At 37.8% G+C, this 20,404-nt stretch overlaps 1 protein-coding gene across 3 annotated transcripts; it reads right to left on the bottom strand.

Moving 5' to 3' along the window:
• Positions 1-987: 987 nt before the first annotated feature.
• Positions 988-13,934, bottom strand: LOC134844321 (uncharacterized). 3 transcript variants are annotated; one of them, XM_063860956.1, is made up of 2 exons: positions 12,841-13,934; positions 988-1,765 (listed from the first exon to the last, which is right to left on the bottom strand). In XM_063860956.1, exons 1-2 carry the CDS (start codon positions 13,919-13,921, stop codon positions 1,125-1,127), a joined length of 1,722 nt encoding a protein of 573 aa, XP_063717026.1. In that variant the 5' UTR covers positions 13,922-13,934; the 3' UTR covers positions 988-1,124. The 3 variants fall into 3 exon arrangements, 1 of the variants encoding a protein (XP_063717026.1); XR_010162676.1 differs by lacking the exon at positions 12,841-13,934 and adding an exon at positions 8,417-8,820 and having other exon boundaries at positions 1,716-1,765; XR_010162675.1 differs by lacking the exons at positions 988-1,765; positions 12,841-13,934 and adding exons at positions 3,262-3,377; positions 8,417-8,820.
• Positions 13,935-20,404: the final 6,470 nt, after the last annotated feature.

Here is a 20,404-nt window from a genome sequence, read left to right as displayed (position 1 = left end):
AATATTTCTTTTGAAAGCGATAACAAAAATGCGAATGAAACAGGTATTTAAACACATGGATGCTCAAAACATTATTTTCCGGGCATTCCATCACAGCAGACATGCCAACTGAGTTTGTTAAACTAGTTGTTAACCAGAAAAAAGTCTAATACCGATTTAATAACGCTAGCTAATCGTCAGCGTGATAAGTCGATCACGTTTTTCGTGACCTTTACACTTTCGCTGTTCGATTTTGCCTTCCTTTTAACAAAGTTCCACCAAAAGAGCACTACTTTTATTTGCGACTCAATGCCTAGGAATATTGCACTATGTTCCGGTTGAGTTAAAAAGAGAAAACAATTAAGTTGAAAAATGCTCTTCTGCTCAAATACGCCCATTATCGCATTCTTATTGCATCACAAAACCTGCAAACGTCTTGGTCAAGAGATAGGGAAGAACCCGAGACAACAAGAAATCAATTTTCAGATAAAATTCGTCTTTGAAAAACGTGTTGTGAAAGAGTGCGATATTAAAATATAGTTTCAACCAGGGGCAGAGTTAGCGGGTGCGGAAGCCCCCCCCCCCTCCTCTCAGATTTTCGACCCCCTGCCGACCCAAAGGGTCTCCACTTTGAGAAATCTGTTTTTGGTGACATTCAAAAAAGGGCGCCAATATATACCATTTTGAGGTGGAAGATAACGTTTCCTTTAGGCGCCTGATAACGTTTCCTTTAGAAGAAAAAATTTGAGCTGACTTATATCAGCCTTTTAATGCACAAGAACAGAAAACAAACAAGTACAATTAAACTACGAAGAAATTACCCTGGCCACAATAACGACACAAGTATGCAATAACTCAGCCCCTAACGATTTCTTAAGGAGGAAAGAAAAACCCACCAAAACAGCCGAGTTCACTGTTCTTTTACCCGCAATCTGTTCAACTGGCTTTCTAAGTCCGATGCGGCTTCTAGAAGACCAGAATTTTTTCTAGCTAAGATTTATTGGAGACTTGATATGAAAAATTTTCAAATTTACAAAATACATATACACATAGTTTACAGAAATTTTACAGTCTAAATTTGTACATTGAAATTACTTTCAAAAGGCACGCGCTAGCAGAGATAAATAGTTCAGATTTAAAAGAGTTTAGATTGGAGTCAGCTCATCAACTCCTATAAAATTAAGCTCGCCGTTATCGTCTTTCTTTGAAACCTCTTTGGAATCTATTGCATCAGCCGTTCCCGTAATTGCGTATTTGTTTTTAGAAGCTGTCGCCGATTTATCTACCGACACTTTGTCTTCAGTCCGTTTTTCACCATTTTCGCCCAATTCGTGTATCTTCACGCTCGAGTGTTTTTCTATGAAACTTTTCACGTCTCTTCCAGCGGATGCTTCAATGTCTTTTAGCACAAAAGCAAAATCCCCAATAGTTTTGTCCAATTTACTCCATATACAGAAAAAATTAGACCACAACGCAACGAATAACTCATTGAAGGGTGCAATAACATCTTTTCTAGCATTGCACATTTTATTTAACTTTTCCTCGCGTAAAACTTGCAACGATATTTTTGTTAAATTAATAGAAAGAACTGCAAGAGGAAAATTTGCAGTAGAATGAAGAGACATCTCGTAGATTTTTTGCGCCAGTGAACTGTGCTCAACTCCCAAGTATGTCAGATGGAGCAAACCGAGCATTCCACAGGCCCTGAAATCCGTACTTGGGTCATTGCCCTGGAAGCCCACTTGGGACCAATGCGAGCCTTGAACGGAGCATTTAGCATTTGAACCTAAATAAAAGCTTATGAAACTATTAGCTATTCATCATATTACGAAGTACCGTCACCCCCATTTTATGCAGAACTATGTGTTGCTGAACAGGTATATTGATCTGGTAATGAGTTAATGGGTTCAGCTGTGAGATAAATCATCTGAGCAAAGTTATTCAAGGGGAAAGTCCAGAACACGATCGCAATACAATTGCTCTCACAGGTGTAAAAAATATCAGACCTATTGCTGATGTTATTTTTCATTTTAAAAATTTAAATCCAGCTTTGAAAACCGATATGTTTAAAAAAAAAATTTGATGTTCGTATTAATCAAGCAGTGAAAAAACAGGCCCAAAAACAATTTTATTTTTTTTTCAACAGAAAAAATCGATAACCTAAACAGATGATAATAATTTTTTGAAGAAAAATAGATGAAATTGAAAATGATTTTTTTTCTAACGAAATTTGAAAAAAAAAATAAAGACGAAGGCTCAATTAAATGCCCAAAGCTTTCCATATCAATAAAACCAAAGTGTTCCGATTTGATAACGCTTCCTACTCGCAATGTTGTCTGGAATGATGTTCCCTAATACGCCTAAATTTTATTTGAAACTGAATACTTAACGGTTAAAAACAATCAGCTCCTAGTCAGATTCCAATTCAGAAACTTAACTGGGAAAAACACTAGCAACCTGTTGCAATACCCGTGTTTAATGACAAGGGTGATGACAATTGAAGAACAAACTTCAAAAAATTAACATAGACAACTGACAGATGTAAGTGAGTAATGAACGCATGGAAACAAAAAAAAATCTTTTTGAAAAACCTTCGACTTTTGAATTTGAAGAACAATTTATGATCGGCACTTTCTTGATAAAATGAACCCCATTTGAGAAAAGCTGGAAAATACAATAATTAGTAAATTCCATTTTCGAAACTAGAATTCAATCATGTTATTTTATAAAGCAGGTTGCCTTCATTTTAACAAAAGAAAAGAAGTGAACTGAAACAGAAACTAAAATTCAAACCGCGAAAAATCAAAATTGAGCTTGAACAAATTTAAATACTTTTTCCTGAAAAAAAAAATATTTAGACCTATATAAGAGTACTCGCTAGGTTTATTACTCTTGTTAAAATATGTATAAGAAATTATTAGATAAGAATAAAAAGATACGCCAATAATAAGATTATACTTTGAAACAACATTTGAGACATCGCCAGATGTTTTAGAACAAACTACCTTGAAACGCCCCTTCCGGTGCTTTGAATCTTTAACAACTCATATAAAACCGCATATATTGAAAATAAGATCTGCATCCTTTGAGTGTACCTTGACAGCACCCAATCACAGGGTTGGCATTTTCATATTTCGCAAAGTTTTTTTTTCGTTTTTCAATTCAATTAGTTGAAATTTTTGTTAAATTAATAGAAAGAACTGCAAGAGGAAAATTTGCAGTAGAATGAAGAGACATCTCGTAGATTTTTTGCGCCAGTGAACTGTGCTCAACTCCCAAGTATGTCAGATGGAGCAAACCGAGCATTCCACAGGCCCTGAAATCCGTACTTGGGTCATTGCCCTGGAAGCCCACTTGGGACCAATGCGAGCCTTCAACGGAGCATTTAGCATTTGAACCTAAATAAAAGCTTATGAAACTATTAGCTATTCATCATATTACGAAGTACCGTCACCCCCCTTTTATGCAGAACTGTGTTGCTGAACAGGTATATTGATCTGGTAATGAGTTAATGGGTTCAGCTGTGAGATAAATCATCTGAGCAAAGTTATTCATGGGGAAAGTCCAGAACCCGATCGCAATACAATTGCTCTCACAGGTGTAAAAAAAATCAGACCAATTGCTGATGTTATTTTTCATTTTAAAAATTTAAATCCAGCTTTGAAAACCGAGGTTTAAAAAATTTTTGATGTTCGTATTAATCAAGCAGTGAAAAAACAGGCCCAAAAACAGTTTTATTTTTTTTTCAACAGAAAAAATCGATAACCTAAACAGATGATAATAATTTTTTGAAAAATAGATGAAATTGAAAATGATTTTTTTTCTAAGGAAATTTGAAAAAAAAAATAAAGACGACGGCTCAATTAAATGCCCAAAGCTTTCCATATCAATAAAACAAAAGTGTTCCGATTTGATAACGCTTCCTACTCGCAATGTTGTCTGGAATGATGTTCCCTAAATTACGCCTAAATTTTATTTGAAACTGAATACTTAACGGTTAAAAACAATCAGCTCCTAGTCAGATTCCAACTCAGAAACTTAACTGGGAAAAACACTAGCAACCTGTTGCAATACCCGCGTTTAATGACAAGGGTGATGACAATTAAAGAATAAAATTCAAAAAATTAACATAGACAACTGACAGATGTAAGTGAGTAATGAACGCATGGAAACAAAAAAAAATCTTTTTGAAAAACCTTCGACTTTTGAATTTGTAGAACAATTTATGATCGGCACTTTCTTGATAAAATGAACCCCATTTGAGAAAAGCTGGAAAATACAATAATTAGTAAATTCCATTTTCGAAACTAGAATTCAATCATGTTATTTTATAAAGCAGGTTGCCTTCATTTTAACAAAAGAAAAGAAGTGAACTGAAACAGAAACTAAAATTCAAACCGCGAAAAATCAAAATTGAGCTTGAACAAATTTAAATACTTTTTCCTGAAAAAAAAAATATTTAGACCTATATAAGAGTACTCGCTAGGTTTATTACTCTGATTAAAATATGTATAAGAAATTATTAGATAAGAATAAAACGATACGCCAATAATAAGATTATACTTTGAAACAACATTTGAGACCTCGCCAGATGTTTTAGAACAAACTACCTTGAAACGCCCCTTCCGGTGCTTTGAATCTTTAACAACTCATAAAAAATCGCATATATTGGAAATAAGATCTGCATCCTTTGAGTGTACCTTGACAGCACCCAATCACAGGGTTGGCATTTTCATATTTCGCAAAGTTTTTTTATTCGTTTTTCAATTCAAACTTTGAAAAACCATAAAATTATGATCGAAACTATTTTGATAAAATTAATCCAACTTGAAAAAACTGGATCCATAAACAAATTTGAAAACAAGAAGTTATTTGAAAACATTTAAAATGAACAAAGAAACGTAACATTTCGCAAACTTAAAACAGAGAGCAGTCGCACCTGAACGCAAGATTTGCAATTGTCACAAAACCCAACCAAAGGGTTAGGAATTTGAAATTGAGAAACTTTTCAAATTTAAATTCTCTGAGAACGTAACTTCAAAAACCATAAAAAACTTCATTTCTCAAAATTTTAAAGACTTGAGCAGTCATATTTGGAGGCAAGATTCACAACCCCTGACAGTACTTTGACAGCCCCAAGTAAAAAAATTAGGTTCAATTTTTGAAAAAAGAGTTCGAGTTTTCTGAAAAGTTTTTGAAAGAAAATCACATAAAACGTCATACCTGGAAAACGAACAAGATTTGAGCAGTAATACTTGAAGGCACGATTCGCTATAGAGATGAGAAACGTCAAAAAAACGTCAAATCTAAAAAACGCCAAATCTCGAAAAATACAAGGATTTGAGCAGTCATATTCAGAGGCAAGATTCGCAACTCCTGAGAGTACCCTCACAGTTTCCAATTACAGGAATTAGATTTTCGAAGTTTGAAAAATTTTGACAAAACCATTAAAAAAACGTCATATCTCGAAAAGTAAAGGATTTGAGAAATGAGATTTGAAGGCAAGATTAGCAACCCCAGAGAGTACCCTGACAGCCCCCAACTACAGAGTTGAGAATTTCAAATTTGCAGAAATTTTTTTAAAATTTTCTAGAAATTTTTGATAAATCTCAAAAATTGCTGTATTTCGTAGCCTAAATGTATATAGTTACTCATATATGGAGGCCAAAATCGCAACACCCGGGTAAAATTTCACAAAATCCCACTAGTGGGTAGCTAATTTCAAACTTGGTGAAATAAAAGTTGAATGCAAACAGGAAAATCGGAAAAATCTTAACACTTGCAATATACGATATAGCTTAAACTTGAAAAAATTCTTTGGTTAAACATGCAAAAAAAATACGTGGAGTGAGCTTAAACATGGCAAGATAGTGAAGCCCGCATTTAAATATATAATAGATTACCATTGAATTTTTTGAAATTGACAGGACCAGCGTGAAGATATTTGTAAAAAATAAAAATTTGCTGACCGTTTATGAGTACCATATCGACGAGCTTTTGAAAATCGTCGTTAAATCTCTAATCAAATGCACTGTAAGTCTTGTTGAAACGAAGCCTTTAGTTTTAAAAAATTTACCGATTCTCGAATTGGTATAGAGGTTGCAAATTTTATACACAGAGGCGAGGCTGAGCTATGATTAAAATCAAACGGAAAAAAAATAAGAAAAAATCTTTTTTTTTAATACAAATAGCAACAAAAGCCTAAAATATTCGAAAACTGCCTGCAACATTAGAAACTCTAAAAAGAGCTTTGAGAATGCTAAACAGAGCCAAGTTTTCAAACAAAATCCTTTCTGCGGAACTAAGCAGACAAAAATAAGCAAAGACAATCTAAATTAGCCAACATTTTCTATGTGCAAGAAAAACAGGTCTCAACTGAAATCGAACTCCAGGGCTTTATCGGCACAGTAACTGGGAATAAAGCTGAACCATCGAGCTACGGGAATCAAGCCAACAAAAATAAACAGACATCGAGCTAAGGGAACTAGGGGACAAAAACCAACACACGGACGATATTCCGAAAAAGCACAACTCTAGTTTGCAAAAAAAGAGCCCGGCTGGATTTGAACTTCAAGCCCTTGCCGTTTCAAGCTGTTGTTTTACCTCTACGCCAGATGGGTGATCGGATTTCAATTTATAATATCCAAGCGGTAACAAAGCCGAAAAAACCTGAGCAGAAACACCTCATGCCGAAAAGAAATTTAAAACTCTTTACTTATGAAAAATGTTAATACCATTTTCCCCTCAGAGCACGCACACGCTTAAAACACCTTTTTTCAGTCCTAACGAAGCAATAAAAGGCCACTAAGTCGATACTAATGAAACCCAAAACTATAAAGCCTAAAAAAGGCAAAATGAAAATAATGAATTTTTTTTTAAATCGAGCTGGTTAAATTACAACCAATGTAAAAACGAACTTTTGGATTTGGCCCCGTTTTTTAAAATGCTTTAAACATCTGCAGTGATAAATTTTTACAGCTGAAATAAATGATTCTTAGATCTGGCACCTAAGCCGAAAAAATATAAGCAGACAAATAATAGACCGAAATTTTTTTGAACCAGAATATTTACCTTTTGAAAAAATGGTCCTGGTCAGATTCGAACCCACGATCTTTGCCGTCCCAAGCATATTTGTTATCACCAGGCTAAGAGTGTAAGAGACACAACAAAATTTGAATTCAGTATGAACCAAGGTACCACCAGGAAGCCAATGAGTCCAGCGGACAAAGTTGTTTACGGGAAAAAAGTCTAGTACCCGATTGCAATACCCTTGCTTATCGCGAGGGCAATAACAAATTAGACACTTTGGACTTACTGCCGGTTGAAATTAAAAAGAGTTCTTTTAATGAAATATCAAGTTTTTACTACAAATTCATAGATTCTTTTTCAATTCAAAACTTTCACCCATTAGTTAAATGCGGCTGGGCAACCCCTGGGGAGTCAAGATTTTTGTGAAAAATTTTTTTTTTCTAGAACCATCTGCTTTTAGAGAACATAACTTTAAAATTTACTTTCAATTTGATTATTGGGCAAACCACAAGTTCAAACACGGAAAACGTGCACGTACCTCTTAGCGCTCTTTAAATACTGTACTGTTACAAATACTCTGAAGCTTCTAAAATTCTTATTATTCAAATTTTCGAAAGTATTTCAAAAAAGGAAATGCGTTTGTTTAGTAAACAGGTTTTTCTCTCCGTTTTCATAACATTACTGTTGACTGTGGTAGCATGATAAATACTGACAACACTTGTCCCCCGGTCTGCTTGCTTGCTTGCACGATAAAAAGTTAACAAAAATACTGACATGTTTTTTGAAAAATCTCAAATTTCGATTTCTTGAAAACAAAAAGGGCCTTAAAGCTCTTTGAATTTCTAGAAAAACTATGATTGACACTTCTTTGATGAAATCTACCCAAATTGAGAAAACTGGATCAATAGGTAAAATTTATAATTTGCTGGAAAATCTGATAATCAAACTCCATTTTCAAAATTAGAAGCTGATCACGTTTTTTGTGACCTTTACATTTCATTTTCTCTAATCGATGTTGGAGTTTGCCTTCCTTTTAATAGAAAAATGAACTGAACTTAGAAAACATCAAAATTCAAAACGCGAAAAATTAAAATTGAGCCTGAGCAAATTTCAAGACTTTTCCTTAAAAAAGCCAAAAAAAAATCAACGCGATCTTTATAAGTGTCTGAACTACTTTCATTGACTCTTTGTAAGATCATTTTTCTGGAGAACACGTTTGTTTTTTTATTTTAAATCAATTTTTAGATAGTTTATGACCTTTTAGGGCAGACGTTTGGTGGATCCGAGGATCCGTTGTCTGTCCTCTCCAAAAGACATTATCTTATAACTTTGCTGAACAATCATTTGGAGAAAAAATCTTTGGAACCTAAAAGCCACATCTCGAACAAACAAAAATGCATGGACTTACTGGTCAAAACGCCATAGACTGTTCTTAGCATTTGTACATGAAGTTCGTCTGAAGGATGGAAAGCTAGTTTCGCAAGAGCAAAAATCGAATCCCGATCGCGCACTAAATTTTTGTTCAATTTTGGAGGACCACTGAAAATTTTTTGAATGGACTTCCAGCCACTTACAGGCATTGTTGTTTGAATTTGAGAATAATCACGCTCAGGTGATTTAAACAAGGACATCATCTGTTCGAATGAGCAAAATACCAAGTTAGTGTCGGAATTTTGTTGAGTAATAAGTTCAGCTTCAAATACATCATCTTCTTGAAACTCAATCGGGTTTTTATCGGAGATTTTGATTACATTTGTAGGCAGAGTGAACAGAGCTTTATCACTGATAGTGTTTTTGAAATTCTCATTCGACGCCGATATATTCGACAGCACCCAATCACAGGGTTGGCATTTTCATATTTCGCAAAGTTTTTTTATTCGTTTTTCAATTCAAACTTTGAAAAACCATAAAATTATGATCAAAACTATTTTGATAAAACTAATCCAACTTGAAAAAACTGGATCCATAAACAAATTTGAAAACAAGAAGTTATTTGAAAACAATTAAAATGAACAAAGAAACGTAACATTTCGCAAACTTAAAACAGAGAGCAGTCGCACCTGAACGCAAGATTTGCAATTGTCACAAAACCCAACCACAGGGTTAGGAATTTGAAATTGAGAAACTTTTCAAATTTAAATTCTCTGAGAACGAAACTTCAAAAACCATAAGAAAACTTCATTTCTCAAAATTTTAAAGACTTGAGCAGTCATATTTGGAGGCAAGATTCACAACCCCTGAGAGTACTTTGACAGCCCCAAGTAAAAAAGTTAGGTTCAAATTTTGAAAAAAGAGTTAAGAGTTTTCTGAAAAGTTTTTGAAAGAAAATCACATAAAACGTCATACCTCGAAAACGAACAAGATTTGAGCAGTAATACATGAAGGCACGATTCGCTATAGAGATGAGAAACGTCAAAAAAACGTCAAATCTAAAAAACGTCATATCTCGAAAAATACAAGGATTTGAGCAGTCATATTCAGAGGCAAGATTCGCAACTCCTGAGAGTACCCTCACAGTTTCCAATTACAGGAATTAGATTTTGGAAGTTTGAAAAATTTTGACAAAACCATTAAAAAACGTCATATCTCGAAAAGTAAAGGATTTGGGAAATGAGATTTGAAGGCAAGATTAGCAACCCCAGAGAGTACCCTGACAGCCCCCAACTACAGAGTTGAGAATTTCAAATTTGCAGAAATTTTTTTAAAATTTTCTAGAAATTTTTGATAAATCTCAAAAATTGCTGTATTTCGTAGCCTAAATGTATATAGTTACTCATATATGGAGGCCAAAATCGCAACACCCGGGTAAAATTTGACAAAATCCCACTAGTGGGTAGCTAATTTCAAACTTGGTGAAATAAAAGTTGAATGCAAACAGGAAAATCGGAAAAATCTTAACACTTGCAATATACGATATAGCTTAAACTTGAAAAAATTCTTTGGTTAAACATGCAAAAAAAATACGTGGAGTGAGCTTAAACATGGCAAGATAGTGAAGCCCGCATTTAAATATATGATAGATTACCATTGAATTTTTTGAAATTGGCAGGACCAGCGTGAAGATATTTGTAAAAAATAAAAATTTGCTGACCGTTTATGAGTACCATATCTACGAGCTTTTGAAACTCGTCGTTAAATCTCTAATCAAATGCACTGTAAGTCTTGTTGAAACGAAGCCTTTAGTTTTCAAAAATTTACCGATTCTCGAATTGGTATAGAGGTTGCAAATTTTATACACAGAGGCGAGGCTGAGCTATGATTAAAATCAAACGGAAAAAAAATAAGACAAAATCTTTTTTGTTAATACAAATAGCAACAAAAGCCTAAAATATTCGAAAATTGCCTGCAACAATATAAACTCTAAAAAGAGCTTTGAGAATGATAAACAGAGCCAAGTTTTCAAACAAAATCCTTTCTGCGGAACTAAGCAGACAAAAATAAGCAAAGACAACCTAAATTAGCCAACATTTTCTATGTGCAAGAAAAACAGGTCTCAACTGAAATCGAACTCCAGGGCTTTATCGGCACAGTAACTGGGAATCAAGCTGAACCATCGAGCTACGGGAATCAAGCCAACAAAAATAAACAGACATCGAGCTAAGGGAACTAGGGGACAAAAACCAACACACGGACGAAATTCCGAAAAAGCACAACACTAGTTTGCAAAAAAAGAGCCCGGCTGGATTTGAACTTCAAGCCCTTGCCGTTTCAAGCTGTTGTTTTACCTCTACGCCAGATGGATGATCGGATTTCAATTTATAATATCCAAGCGGTAACAAAGCCGAAAAAACCTGAGCAGAAACACCTCATGCCGAAAAGAAATTCAAAACTCTTTACTTATGAAAAATGTTAATACCATTTTCCCCTCAGAGCACGCACACGCTTAAAACACCTTTTTTCAGTCGTAACGAAGCAATAAAAGGCCACTAAGTCGATACTAATGAAACCCAAAACTATAAAGCCTAAAAAAACCAAAATGAAAATAATGAACTTTTTTTAAAATCGAGCTGGTTAAATTACAACCAATGTAAAAACGAACTTTTGGATTTGGCCCCGTTTTTTAAAATGCTAAAAACATCTGCAGTGATAAATTTTTACAGCTGAAATAAATGATTCTTAGATCTGGCACCTAAGCCGAAAAAATATAAGCAGACAAACAATAGACCGAAATTTTTTTGAACCAGAATATTTACCTTTTGAAAAAATGGTCCTGGTCAGATTCGAACCCACGATCTTTGCCGTCCCAAGCATATTTGTTATCACCAGGCTAAGAGTGTAAGAGACACAACAAAATTTGAATTCATTATGAACCAAGGTACCACCAGGAAGCCAATGAGTCCAGCGGACAAAGTTGTTTACGGGAAAAAAGTCTAGTACCCGATTGCAATACCCTTGCTTATCGCGAGGGCAATAACAAATTAGACACTTTGGACTTACTGCCGGTTGAAATTAAAAAGAGTTCTTTTAATGAAATATCATGTTTTTACTACAAATTCATAGATTCTTTTTCAATTCAAAACTTTCACCCATTAGTTAAATGCGGCTGGGCAACCCCTAAGATTTTTGTGAAAAATTTTTTTTTTCCAGAACCATCTGCTTTTAGAGAACATAACTTTAAAATTTACTTTCAATTTGATTATCGGGCAAAACACAAGTTCAAACACGGAAAACGTGCACGTACCTCTTAGCGCTCTTTAAATACTGTACTGTTACAAATACTCTGAAGCTTCTAAAATTCTTATTATTCAAATTTTCGAAAAAGTATTCCAAAAAGTGAAATGCGTTTGTTTAGTAAACAGGTTCTTCTCTCCGTTTTCATAACATTACTGTTGACTGTGGTAGCATGATAAATACTGACAACACTTGTCCCCCGGTCTGCTTGCTTGCTTGCACGATAAAAAGTTAACAAAAATACTGACATGTTTTTTGAAAAATCTCAAATTTCGATTTCTTGAAAACAAAAAGGGCCTTAAAGCTCTTTGAATTTCTAGAAAAACTATGATTGACACTTCTTTGATGAAATCTACCCAAATTGAGAAAACTGGATCAATAGGTAAAATTTATAATTTGCTGAAAAATCTGATAATCAAACTCCATTTTCAAAATTAGAAGCTGATCACGTTTTTTGTGACCTTTACATTTCATTTTCTCTAATCGATGTTGGAGTTTGCCTTCCTTTTAATAGAAAAATGAACTGAACTTAGAAAACATCAAAATTCAAAACGCGAAAAATTAAAATTGAGCCTGAGCAAATTTCAAGACTTTTCCTTAAAAAAGCCAAAAAAAAATCAACGCGATCTTTATAAGTGTCTGAACTACTTTCATTGACTCTTTGTAAGATCATTTTTCTGGAGAACACGTTTGTTTTTTTATTTTAAATCAATTTTTAGATAGTTTATGACCTTTTAGGGCAGACGTTTGGTGGATCCGAGGATCCGTTGTCTGTCCTCTCCAAAAGACATGGAAATTTTTGGAGGACGAATTCTTTTACCAAACATGTCGGCTAGCGAATGTGATCAAAATTGACGTGAGAGTAACAAGCAGACTGAAGAAGCGAATATTGTGGTTATTTTGGAGAAAATTTGAGAAGGACTACGAACAAATGAACAAGTGCACATGGAGAATTGCTTGCGATTGCACAATGAATGACTGTAGAAGCAAAACTTCACTATAGAACGAAAAACTGAAAGGGGGAAACCCCTTGTGCTACGAGCACAAAAGCCCTACTACTACTACTACTACTACTTATAACTTTGCTGAACAATCATTTGGAGAAAAAATCTTTGGAACCTAAAAGCCACATCTCGAACAAACAAAAATGCATGGACTTACTGGTCAAAACGCCATAGACTGTTCTTAGCATTTGTACATGAAGTTCGTCTGAAGGATTGAAAGCTAGTTTCGCAAGAGCAAAAATAGAATCCCGATCGCGCACTAAATTTTTGTTCAATTTCGGAGGACCACTGAAAATTTTTTTAATGGACTTCCAGCCACTTACAGGCACTGTTGTTTGAATTTGAGAATAATCAAGCTCAGGTGATTTAAACAAGGACATCATCTGTTCGAATGAGCAAAATACCAAGTTAGTGTCGGAATTTTGTTGAGTAATAAGTTCAGCTTCAAATACATCATCTTCTTGAAACTCAATCGGGTTTTTATCGGAGATTTTGATTACATTTGTAGGCAGAGTGAACAGAGCTTTATCACTGATAGTGTTTTTGAAATTCTCATTCGACGCCGATATATCTCTACTCGGAGAATCTACTTGATCTATACCATTGAAAGCCATTGACTTAATCTCTTCAAGTTCTTTATTGTATCTTGATTCAGCCATCGACTTAACATTAATCTCAGTTGAATCTACCGTAACAACAGCAGAATTTTGAATTCCAAAAGCTGTTTCGCCGCTAACTGAAACTTTACTCTGATGCGATTGAGCTACAATAGCATCAACACCTGAAGCACGATTCCTGTCAGAAAAAGGTAAAATCAGTGGATTTGTACTGATTGGTGAAACTCCTGCGCTCACTCCTTTTTGCATTGCAAAATCTTCTTTTTTACCAAGTTGGATTTCTGATGCGTTGATTGTTTCTCGTGAAGGGTCTTTTTGCAGTTTTTGGCGCTTTTCAAGCCATATTCGATTAATTTCATTAATATCCTTGCTAACGACAGGAGTTGGTTTAGAAATAGTCTTGGGTGATAGTTTTTCAGTTACCTGTCCATCGCTCGATGACTGTTCAAAGGCTTCATCAAACTCATCGTCCAGTAAATTTTCTTGTCTAGCGAAATTTGTAAGCTCTGAGGATTTTGAATCTTCTTGTGGCAATAGCTGCTGCCTCACATCGCCACTCAGTCCAAGCGCTTGTTTCGTCAATTCATGTTGGACAGAGCTTTGCGAAAGTGTAGAACTCATTTTATTAACTTCTGAAAAATCAAGCCATTAAAACGACAACTTTCTTGCAAACCATTACTTTAGTCAAATAACAATCAAACAATCGAAAGATAGTTAAAAGAGCGGAAGAACCATGTATTTAAAAAACACCATGTGGATGTTTTCACGCAAGATTGGGGTGGGCTCTTGGCGGCAGGCTGTTACTTCAAGTCCCAAATCAAAAATTTTACAAACATAGCTAGCTGATAGAAAAGGGGACAGAAGCCACTAGATCGAAAAAACTATTTTGATAAAGAGGCGATGCGAGGCAAAAGAAATACAAGGAAAATGAAGTTGGAAAATAAACTTAAAAGTTGAAAAAGATGCAGCCACAAAAATTCCATGATTGTACAAAGAAGTTCATAAACAGCCTTAAAAAACAGAAAATTAATTAACGAGCGGCAACAAAATTTGGGTCGAAACTTGTTTGAGCCAAAAACAAAACTTGTCATGAAATATTTTTTACATTTTTTCAATTTTTATACAACGCATCCACTCTGAAACACATGATCGCATGCGAATTTATTTGCACTCGAAATTATGCAAAATAAATTGACGGAGCCGATACAACAAAAACTGTATGAATATTTAAACAAGGATTGCCTGTTACCGTGCAAGTAGCAGAATTTTCCTACCAGTCTTAAAAATATAACAAAACATTTTCCAATTAGTGTCGTTTTTTCGGCTTGGTGTGATAAACGAATGTGAGCGAAAAAGTCGAGCTGAGGTATTTTCGGCAGTTATTGTAAAATATGCAAATTGGAAAACAATTTTTGAAGACAAACAAGACTGTTCATCTGTTAAGGCAAAGCCCTGAGAGTTACGAAAAGAAAATTTTGAAAACTTGTACATTTTGGACAATAACAAAGGGTAAAATTTCGAGTCGTACAAAATTACTACGACCAATTATCTAGTCTCAATTGAAATTGGAACGATTTAGTTGTGCGGGATAAGTCGCCACGCATAAATAATTCGGGTTACGCTCTCAGCCTTATTAACACACTCTTCAAAGTGCGAATAATTTAATCCACAACATGGCAAATTTGGCAATTTTCAATCCCCCAGAATTGTACAAATAATCGGAGGTGAATTATCATTTTACATTTGATGTAACATTCGCCCGGAAGTACATACGGATCCTCAGACTACGTGATTGCCATTAAAAACACGGCTCGATCAACCTATTTTAACATGTTTTTGTGTGACAGTTCTATATTAAATCCATTGGAGATGGATTGACCCTTTCCTCTTTCTAGCTACTCATACTCTAAAATATCAAATTATACCGGTGTTAATTCAGACTTCTACGACATCCAAGTAGCTACAAAGTTAGTTTTATGTAGTCCCTTCACATAAAACAGTCTCTAGGTGACCAAGCCTCCGCTCCCGTAATCTTCCTGAGATAACGTTCTTATCTCTTCCAATTTGTGGCACGGGAGGGTTCCGTGGGATATTCCTTCCCCACTGAAGCTTCCTTCTCCACCAATTTCCGCAGCTAAGAGTCTTATCGTGTGTTGTTGCCACGATAAGAGGCTTCGTATTTTTTGCCTCTTGTGCGACCGTTTTCCACAATATTTGTCGTTGTTCTGTTTTTTCGTCCTTTTTCGTCAAAATGGCCGTCTTTTTCGTATTTCTGAGAAATATCCACTCTTCAATCGAAATTTAAAAAAAATAATTCTAGAATGTTCCTACCCTCCTTCGCAATACTTTTTCGTTCCTTAGGCCTTTATTCGTTTTTTTTCGTGTCGTCGGAAGGTTGCGCTGTGTCAATCTGGCAGAATGGCACAAACTCCCCAGATAAGTCCCCATCAATGTCCCTATTGATCGCATAACACCGGGTTATCGTCAAGTAGTGTTGCAGTTCTCTGTAATCAATCTTACAAATCGCATAAGAAAATGAAATTTATCTACTCCACCTCAACTCACTACGTGTTCACAAATGGCATCATACTACATTTCACTGCCTTTCAAAATTTTCACAAAATTTGCACCATGAGGAGTGTCCTAGATAAAATTTCTTTTCTGACTACTTACGTCGTCTTGCCATAAAACTTCTTTTCGCTCTTTGTGATTTAAAAAAAAAGTGGGACGTGGCACGGCCACGCACCCGTTAAAATTAACTTAACATCACTCACCAAGTATAATCAGTTATTTATGCGGTCCCTTCAATATTAAAACTAAGAAACTCTGTGACTAGGAAAGTTATTGAGTCACTCACCCTTCTCGAGCGAGTTTACCCAAACTTACCACGTCGCCACGCAGTGAAATTGTGTCTTACACAGGTTAAAAACTTCAGTCATGTTTAAATAGGTAAATATACTCACCTATGTTCTATGTATATACATAAATACTACAACTAAAATTCTCTTTCAACAATTTTAACAATTGTAACAATTTTCAAAGTTTGGTTTGACCAAACTAAATCAAAACAAAAAGTTTAACAAGTTCAATAATCAAAACTTGGTTGATTGGTTCAAGTTTTAACACACAAAGACAATCAAGTTTTTTTTTCTTCTCTTCTCTTCTTTGCTCACGTCTTCACTTGTTCTCTTCGTTCATAATCTTCACTCCATCGCTTCTCCATCCTGATCTTCAGCTTCGCTGTCTTCTAATACTTTCTCCAACATGTCCGTGGAGTTGCGGGCCGTGCCCCAACTCTCCTGTTCCAACAGCCTCGGTTTGCAACAAGGTAGCAAGTCCACATTCACTTTTTGCTCCCGGTTCCTGCAAAAGCTGTTGTGAAGACATAGGCTCACATTTCTTTCTAGGTCAGCTCTTAAGACCTCTTTCTTCTCATCTTCAGTTACACAAGGCGCTCCAGCTACCCGCTTCACCGCCGTGGTGACCGCGTTTCTGTGCGTCAGGAATGCTCTCTTATAGGCTCCCGGTCCTATACTTAGCTGGAAAGATTGATAGGCTTCCGTGTTCCTCGACATGGGACGCTTCACGAGTTCATACATCCATGATGTCATCACTGCACGGAACCAAGGCATCAATCTTTGCCTTGACCATATTCTTTCAATGGCTTTGGGTATTCTCAGAACCTTGCATGTGGTTCTGAAAAGATCCAATTCATCACTCATCTTCACTTTGCTCAGCTGTTCAGGAGTCGGCACGGCCGTCTCCTGTTCACTTGTAACCGTGTTAGCCTCCAACCATCTCACTGCCAGCATGGCACTAACCACCACCATTGACACCTGTTGATTCTGATCGGGCAACCCCGTAGAGTACAACTCCTCCACGTCCCATACTAGCATCAGATTCCCGCGTTTGGGGTACCACAACGTCTGCGCCAAGCAGTGGCAAGGATACTCCCCATGGGTTCTCGCTATGTTCCTTCGGGTCCAATACCCTGAGGCCCCCAGCAACGGTTCTACCTCCATCAGAACTCTGTGTAAGTCGTCTTTCTCTTCTATGATGGGGAATTCAGTGGGTAACGCTCCACTCGCTTTCTGCTTCTGGAACTCACTCACATTACCTTCGTTCAATCTCAGAAACTCTTCACCCACTACGTCTTGCAACTCGCCTTCAGATCTCTTCGGGACTGCCCGAAAGATCTTTGCCAACAAATCATATGACCTCTCCGACATTCTGGCCAACCTCACGCACTTTGGCACAGAGAAAAGTTGGTCAATCAACACCTGCTGTGTCCTCGCATCCATCACCACCATGTGTATAGGATACCTACTACTGCAATATGGTGCGGAGCTTGAACCCACCAGATATTTTGAACCAGTAGGTTTATGATAGGCTTCACTATCTTTCAGATTCATTTCGTTCTCCAGAGCTTCTCGCCAGCCCCCGATCTTCTGCTGTGTCTGCAATGCTCCAGGGAACACTTCCACGCTGAGGGACGTCACTAGCTCATGGGCACGCTCCAGGCGCTCAAGCGATTCTATCGAACTCGTCTTGCTACAAAATCCCAAGGCTGTGATCAAGTTTACATCCGTCACCCCATGACAGTCCGCGACCAACTCCATGCCACTCTTATCCGACATGCTCAATCTTCCGTACAATCGTGCCAGTTGTCGATGCTGCTCGCTCAGCGTAATCAGGCAGTGTCCCAAGTTGCAAAGATGTCCTTCCATCCCACTCTGTTGAGCCAAGCATGTGCCTTGCTTCAACCAATTGCTCGATGGACCTTCCTCGGACAGCTCCGTGGATGGGTTGCTCTTCCGCTTCGTCAACCTCATGGCCAGCATATGGTGTATCATGGCCAGATCATGTAAACTCGTATCATCATCTGGGTCTAACGTGATATCCGCCGTCATGTCCCAGATTAAACCGGCGTTAGGATGAGGACACCAAGAAGGCTTCATGAGCTCCCACATCGTTACTAGACTGGTTTTCAAGGGACCGTCCCAAGAACCACAATCAAAACTCACTTGCCCCTTTAGCTCGGGACCGAGGGTTCGACCACTCGTTTTTCCAAGATAATTCCCAGCTTGTGTTGTTCCACCATCAGCATTCCAGTTTCTTTAATCCGTTCAACCCAGAAATTGAGTACTATGACTTGCTCATAGTCGAAGTACGCTTCCCTGGCTTCTTCATTCACGAAGGGATTATACGCCATCCCCGGTATGCCCGACACATATTGGAACGACTTCAGTCTCCCTAGTGTTGCAAAGTGTTTTTGTCCCTTGACTGCTTCAATCAACTCCCGGCTCACTTTCAATTCTTTGTTGGAATATCTTCTCACTTCTTCCAACTTGCGATAGCTCTCCATGTCATTCGACTCCTTATTTGGTACAGTCAACGGCATATCCTGATATAGTTCCAGGAAAGCCCTAAGGAAGTTCCTTTCGCAATAGTTCCTGATCTTTATACATTCTCCCAAAACAGGAGTGGGGATACGATCCACCACGAACCTGACAAAGCAAAGGGCATCCTTACGCTTAGCCCATGCTATCGCAGAATCGTCTTTTGAAATCAACGGTCGCAGAGCTTCCATCAACTCCAGCTCCTGTTCCCGTGATTTCGAATCATTACTGGCTTCATATTCCGCCTTCTTGATGCCCATCAAGCACCAAGCCAACCATACTTGCAGATCGGTTCTCAAGCAAGAATGAGCCAGGTACGCTGCCACCGTCGCAGGTGCATGCATCGTCTCGTCGAAGTATCTCTGGAGGGCCGCCCTCCAAGAAATTTCTAGTAGTTTTTCTAATCCGATTTCGTTCGCTTCAGAGGACATAACCGTACCGTATTCTTTCCGATTTAAGTTTGAGTTCTCCGTAAGCTCTTTCAGATATTCCTGCATGGCTCGCTTCTCGCTCCAAGCCATCAGGTGCCCTCTTGCGGAGTTTCTCGCTTTCAACATCTCCACATAACCCCCTGTTGGATCTCCCATGTGGACCGATTCCGGCACAGTGACTCGACTGTACTCGACCACGTCGAGTTGTCCTTCCAGTTTCAACTTGGCCATGTTGGTTCGCGAGGGCCTGTAATCTTCAAGTCCTCCAGATCCACATTGACTGATGATCTCCATCTCTAATTTAGTGTCTGCCAGGGTGTTTTCTTTGATCTCACGGCTGTCGTGGTCAGACCTGCCAAGAGCATAGGGGGTATCAGATTCTCTTTTTCTCCCCCTGTCAGTGTTGCACCATCTCCTCGCCCGCTCTCGCCTGAACGACCTGCGCTCGCTAAAGAGGCCACCACTGCGCTGGCTTTCGACTTCACCACTCTCGGGTTCACGGCTCGACTTCCTGTCTTCCCTTTTAGTCGCTTCAGCCCCTTTCTGGCTCGTCTAACGGGTAATTTCTTTGTGACCTGCTGATCATCGGCACTGTCTTCTGTAACTGACTCGGTCAGAACATCCGACTCCATGGAGTTCACTATTTTCTCCAGGACCTCACGCATGATGGGTTGGTTCAATCCCACCTTCATTATGGACTGCGTCCCATATCGTCGTATCACGTCCCATGATCTTTCCATGAGATTCACTCGGCTCCAGGTTGCCCCTGTCTTGCCTTCTAACTCACTTTGATATCTCTCCCATTCCTCTTCCGGCAGCGTACTCAGGAAGGATACCCTCATTGATTCTTCGATTTTTCTCCTCCTCGGTGACTCATGGAGCAATCTTTGCGGATCCCTGCTTCGGCATTCTCTCGCCTGGCTTATTGGGTCCATCGGGGATAAGTCGGCCGACGCCTCCTTGGTAGGGGACATGAAAGACGATGGCGTCATTAGCAATAGACTCCCATCGACTTCCCCATCGTCGTCTTCACTGAACCGGTATTCTAGCAAGTCTCTCTCCAACGCTCCTAGATCCGTCTCACCCGTTTTTCCCGTCTTTCCCTCGATGTCGTTATCGTTATCGTCCTGATCCATCAATTCATCATCACCTGCATCAGGTTTCGGCTTGGGTCCTGAAGGGCCTTGTCGTGTGTCTATGCCCGAGTCCGGCCGAGCCGGTACGGTCATGTCTCCTGCGTGATAAAACAATTCATCGTTCACCAGGAATTCTAC

Source organism: Symsagittifera roscoffensis, chromosome 4, assembly GCF_963678635.1.
Source record: "Symsagittifera roscoffensis chromosome 4, txSymRosc1.1, whole genome shotgun sequence".
Lineage (NCBI taxonomy): Eukaryota > Metazoa > Xenacoelomorpha > Acoela > Convolutidae > Symsagittifera > Symsagittifera roscoffensis.
This window is presented reverse-complemented; position numbering and strand designations above follow the sequence as displayed.